General features: G+C 34.3%; 1 protein-coding gene across 1 annotated transcript; it reads right to left on the minus strand.

Moving 5' to 3' along the window:
• Nucleotides 1-5270: 5270 nt before the first annotated feature.
• On the minus strand, nucleotides 5271-6017 carry LOC140806598 (secreted RxLR effector protein 161-like). Its single transcript, XM_073163159.1, has one exon. It carries the CDS (start codon nucleotides 6015-6017, stop codon nucleotides 5271-5273), a length of 747 nt encoding a protein of 248 aa, XP_073019260.1.

A 6017-nucleotide genomic window follows, 5' to 3' on the forward strand; every position in this document is an offset into this window, starting at 1 on the left:
TGCCTTGGAGTTCATTCACAAATTATTTATATTCGAAATATTTGCTCCACATGTAACAAGGAAATTTGTTAATATCTTTTACCATTTGGATCTACTGAAGTACTGAAGACTTCTTGATTTTGATACAAATCATGAAAGTAGGCATAAAAATATGTTAACGAGTTTTGATATTTGAATAAGGTTGAGAGGGAAAAGCGTGGATTTGGTATGAGAGTTCAATAGGTCAATTGCAGAGTTGGATGTTGGTGTTGATTAAAAATCATAAACTTTTTTTATTGCATAAAATTCCTACAGAGTGTTGATTAAAAGTCTGGTTTCTCATTACTAAAATTTGTGGAAAATTATTATAATAATCCTTGTTAATGTGTTATTTTAAAAAAATCATTCAATCTCAACAATATTCAGATTTTTTTATAGTTCTCCCACTTTAACCAAATTAATGCATATATTTTAGGAAAAATTGAACCTAAAAAAGGGAAAAACCTATTTTTTCCACTAAAATAAGCTGAAAATCATCGTATAAGTTTCAAAAACTGTTTTTTCCATACACAAAAATGCATCACACACGTATAGCTGCTGGCGGGCTGCCGATCACCAAGTAATTATTTAAATTTTATCTCACATGTTCTCACACATGACAAAAACTTGTGTGAGACGGTCTCACGGGTTGTATCTGTGAGACGGATCTCTTATTTGGGTCATCCATGAAAAAATATTATTTTTTATGCTACGAGTAATACTTTTTATTGTGAATATCGGTAGGGTTGGCCCGTCTCATAGATTAAGATCCGTGATACGCTCTCACACGAGACTCATTCTTCGTACATATATTTTAGGTTAATTATATCAGTAATTATTATTTTAAAAAAAATATATTATAAAATATATTGAATTATACACATTGTCCTATTACATATTTTGCTTGTATCATTAACATAATTCCACCCTCGTTCAATTTTGAATTTTATTTGAAAAGAAAAGTGATTACTAAAAATTAATAACTTGCGTAAATAATCCACTATTTTAATTTAATTTTTAACATATTTTAAAAAATGATATTTTTTCGGGTAAAATGCCCTAAAATATATTGAATTACACACAATGTCACATTATATTTTTTGCTGTATTTGAAAAGAGAAGTGATTACTAAATATTGAATAACTTCTATAAAATAATCTAATAATTTAATTTAATTTTTTTTATTGATATCTCAGAATGGGCCGGTCGTTCTCAAGTCATGCTAAAATCAAGACGCGGGTCTCGAAAAGTCATTGTAAAATTTGTTATGAAATATTATCAACATTTTATAAAAGCCGAACAATAATGTTTTTTGTTTTTAATTTACTATTAATATTCAACCTGATTTTCACAATATTTCTAAGCATACATTTAAGAAATATTGCTTTGATTTTTGTAAAGAATATAAAAAATACTAAAATCGCATCTTTCAAATATTTCTTGTAGAGTTAGTTTGACAACTGATATTTGGACTAATTTGAAATGTGAATCTTATATTGTTGTTACATGTCATTGGATTGATGAAATTTGGACCATGCAAAAAAGAGTTTTAGCAATAGGTCATTTAGAATCGTCACACAACGCATACATTATAGCTAGATATGGTTAAGATTTATAAGTCGATCACATTAGATAATGTGAGTGCCAATACTATTGCGATTAAATATTTTAAAGATTCGTTAAAACCGATTTTAAATGGTGATTTGCTTCATGTTAGATATGCATAATATTATCAATTTATGTGTCACATGTGTATGTGATGAAGAAAAATTCAAAGTATTAAAAAATTATTACATGAAAGAAGACATGGACATGATTAGAAAACACTAGTCAAATCAAATAGGAATAAATTTAAAAAACTTCATCTTCTTGTTGAAACTAGATAAAATTATTTTTATCACTTGCTTTATACTTTGTTACGTTTTCAGGATTTAGTTACTACATATTACAATAATATTGTGGTAGAGTATTTAATGTCGACTGACGATTATTGAAATATTTGAGCAACTGCATTTCTTTGTTAGAAATTTTTTAAGAAGCAACTAGAGTTTTTTTACATTGACTATTATATTTCAACCATGTTTTTACATTTTCTTTCAATATATTTTTTATCAATTTATCAAATATTGTGATGGTACTGTTATGTATGATTTTGTTTCATATATGGAAAATAAAATTTTAAAATATTGGAAGAATATCTCAACTGCATAGCTTTGAAACATTACTTGAATGTTGGTGATCAGAAGAATGTTGACGATCAAAAGAAGTAAATCATGTATTCTCTCCAAGAATTGTTTGATATGTATGCTAGCGAACAATGTGAACCGAGAGCGCAGTCGGATGAATGACATACAGAGAAAAGCAAAAGTAAAGCACTCGACTTTTTTCAAAGTTAGAAACGACAAAAGCTCAAAAGAAAATCGATGACAACAACAAATTACAATGAGAAATTTATCTAAGCCAATATATTGAGACTACATAGAATTTTGATGTTTTTGATTGGTGGAAAGTGAATTATCAACTTTATCCATGTTAGAGGCAATTGCAAGAGATATCATAGCCGTTCAAAATTCAAATGTTGCTTCTGAGTCAGCAGAGCAATTGAGGAATTTCAAAGCTCAAGCTCTGACGAAAATACGGAGTATTCAAAATATATTTTAATAAATCGTGATTAATTTCAAATGTTCAATTGTAAAATCAATGTTTAATTTATTTTATTTTTATGCTTAATCGGTATTCTTTTCACTCAAAATATTAAATAAAAGATATCCGTTAATTAAAGTAATGTTATATTAAAAATAATAAAATCCGACGCGGAACCTGGAACTGGTTCAACCCGGGTCGGAACTAGTCTATAAATTATAAAATCGGTCTGTGGCTCAGATTGGTTCGAACCTTGGAACCAGAACCAGTTCGGAACCACCTGACCCGAAACCGTGGAATCATTAAGCATGCCTATCTCGGAATAGTCACCGACTCTGGTACCCTATAAATACCAGAAGAGGTAAAATCAAATAGTTCACTTTCATTCTCAAAAACAGTCTTTACATATTTAATTAAACATACTTTCTTTCTTTTGCTTCCATACTTAAATGACTTGAGCGTTAGAGTGATCATATCGAAAATACTTTTGGTGTACCCCACTACATTTCTTGTTATCAGGTAGATATGCCATCTAGCTCGGGTTCATCTTTCCCGGTCACCAACGTGTACATGGAAAGAACACGTCTCTGCGTGAGAAATTGCCCATCAAGCTAACCAATTTTTCCAAGCAGCATAATGTGTACATTTTTTTTGTTAATATATTTTTTAAAAAAATATCACATATAGATATATTTGGCTAAATTGCCCCAAAATCCCCAATAGGAAACATAAGTTTGCTTTCAGTATCTTTCAGGAAAACATTTTCTCGCCCCTTGATACAACAATTTATTTGTTCCAACTTCCCAAAAGAATAATTTTACCTATTTCGTTCTCTCTCAAAGCTTCACGCATTGTTTTTTTCGAGTCCTTCGACCCTACACACTGTTATACAAAATGTATATGCACAAACAGAAAGGTACACGAGAACAACGAACTATTATTGCGAACAAAAAAATAGCACAGTGCTTAAAACAACTGCAAACCGAGGCCTGTATGTAATACAGTGTCCTTAAAACAGATTCGTCCCCTCCGGTGTGTGCTGCAAGGATGAACGTGGACGTCCTGTTTTCCCAGGATACAACTGGAAAACCAGCAGTACCGTAGCACAAGGCACCACGACGGCGAACCGAAAAAATACCTGAACTTTATCACGAGACAAGAGTAACGACAGAAGAGCAGCAGCCGGTGGAAGCAGCGGGTGCCGAGACAGGAAGACAAGAGCAGCTTCGAAAATATAAGAATGTAGGGGAGTGTTTTCGGATGTGTTTGAAGGACTATGTTGTCTCTATATATAGGCACATTCCGGCTCCGTACGAACAGCCACGGTTGGCCATCTGAAAGGCCAAAGGTCAGCCCAGGTGGAGCACCAAAAGTCAGTCCAGCTGGAGCACCAAAGGTCATTTCAGTTTGGAACACCAATGGTCAGCTGAAATACCAAAGGTCATGTAAATTTTCGAAAATAAATATAGCAAAAGCCAGGTGAACCGTGGTGGGAAATTTTGCCTTGATCGGTCCGACATTCGACGCATCCAGGTCGCGCTCGTACGCTTGCACACAAGTCAAGCCTTTTTCCACTGCAAATCGGGCCATGATTTGCACCCCCTCTGCGCCTGTGCGCGCGAGAGAGAGCCTCTTGACCAATCATTGTTACACCTCCATAAAGTATAACACAATATAATCTCACCAATGCTATGTTCATTTTCCAATGTGGGACATTTCCCACTTGCCATCTACTAGGCCTTGTCCAATTTCTCATTCAAAGAACAAGCCCAATAGGTCTATATAAGTCCAACAATCCCCCACATGAATGGAAATTGAAAGATATTCAACGATTTTCGTGATAAAGTTCAACAGTTGAATCTTGCATAGGATAGGTAGGTATTACCCTTTGAAGCCTTCCCTTGTGAAAGCATAATAATTCACTGGTTGACAGTAGACATGATGTCTTTGAACTGGACAGCCGTTTGTGTGAGTTAAGATATACTTCACACAAGACTCTTCCTAATACTATTCAGTTCTCATGATTGTGTTCGTTTTGGCCATGAACACACTCCTAGTTCTGCAAGAGGATCTAGAATTGAGCCCTGCAATTCCTTCGAAGCGGCCCCACCTCTCTCTCACATAGGTGATTCTATATTGCTTCTTATCAGAATCATTAAAAGCCAGTAAGCTTATCCTCAACATTCACTGTTTCATAATAGGAATGGATTAGAGATAACCCCCACAGTGATTCTCTAAATTAGTGCGATTAGGTTTTCCCATTGAACCTAGTTCTTGGGATCTCCAGTCAGCGTAGGTTGGGTTTTCCTTCACACCAATTTATTCTATAGGCTTGAGCTTCATTCCTTTGACATTTTCGCAACTAACTCTCTGTTTAACCCTTTGGTTAGCGGATCCGCTATATTATCCTTTGACTTTACGTAGTCAACAGAGATAACTCCAGTTGAGAGTAGTTGTCTAATGGTATTATGTCTACGACGTATATGTCTAGACTTACCATTATACATATTATTTTGTGCCCTACCAATCGCAGATTGGCTGTCACAATGTATGCATATAGCCGGCACTGGTTTTTCCCATCCTGGAACATCTTCTAAAAAGTGACGCAGCTATTCAGCCTCTTCACCACACTTGTCAAGAGCTATAAACTCAGATTCCATCGTGGATCTGGCTATTAGAGTTTGTTTAGAAGATTTCCACGCAATTGCTGCACCTCCTAAAGTGAATACAAATCCACTTGTAGATTTTGAGTCTTTCATATCAGATATCCAATTTGCATCACTGTATCTTTCGATAACAGCAGGATATCTGGTATAGTGCATCCCATGATCACGAGTGTACCTTAAGTATCTTAGCAATCTGATAATTGCTTTCCAGTGTTCAACTCCTGGATTACTCGTGAATCTACTCAATTTGCTCACTGCATAGGCTATGTCTGGTCTTGTACAACTCATTAAGTACATCAGACTTCCAATGACTCGAGAGTATTCTAATTGAGACATACTCTCACCTCGATTCTTTGATAGATGCTGACTGGTGTCAATCGGGGTTCTAGCCAATGCAGAGTCATCATTATTGAATTTCTCAAGTATTTTGTCAACATAATGCGATTGACTTAGGACTATCCCTTCTGATGTTCTATGGATTTTAATTCCAAGGATCACATCGGCTAAGCCCAAATCTTTCATGTCAAATCTTGAGTTCAATAATTTCTTTGTGGATTTAATCATCTTATCATTACTACCAATGATAAGTATGTCATCTACGTAAAGACATAAAATGACATATCCATTTTCAGTGTTTTTTATGTATACACATTTGTCACATTCACTGAATTTAAATCCACTTTCCATCAT

The sequence above is a fragment of the Primulina eburnea genome, chromosome 12 (assembly GCF_022965805.1).
Source record: "Primulina eburnea isolate SZY01 chromosome 12, ASM2296580v1, whole genome shotgun sequence".
NCBI lineage: Eukaryota > Viridiplantae > Streptophyta > Magnoliopsida > Lamiales > Gesneriaceae > Primulina > Primulina eburnea.

Excerpts from the sequence above, each read along its gene's own strand:
- LOC140806598 (XM_073163159.1), bottom strand. The coding sequence starts at position 6,017 with ATGATGGAAAGTGGATTTAAATTCAGTGAATGTGACAAATGTGTATAC.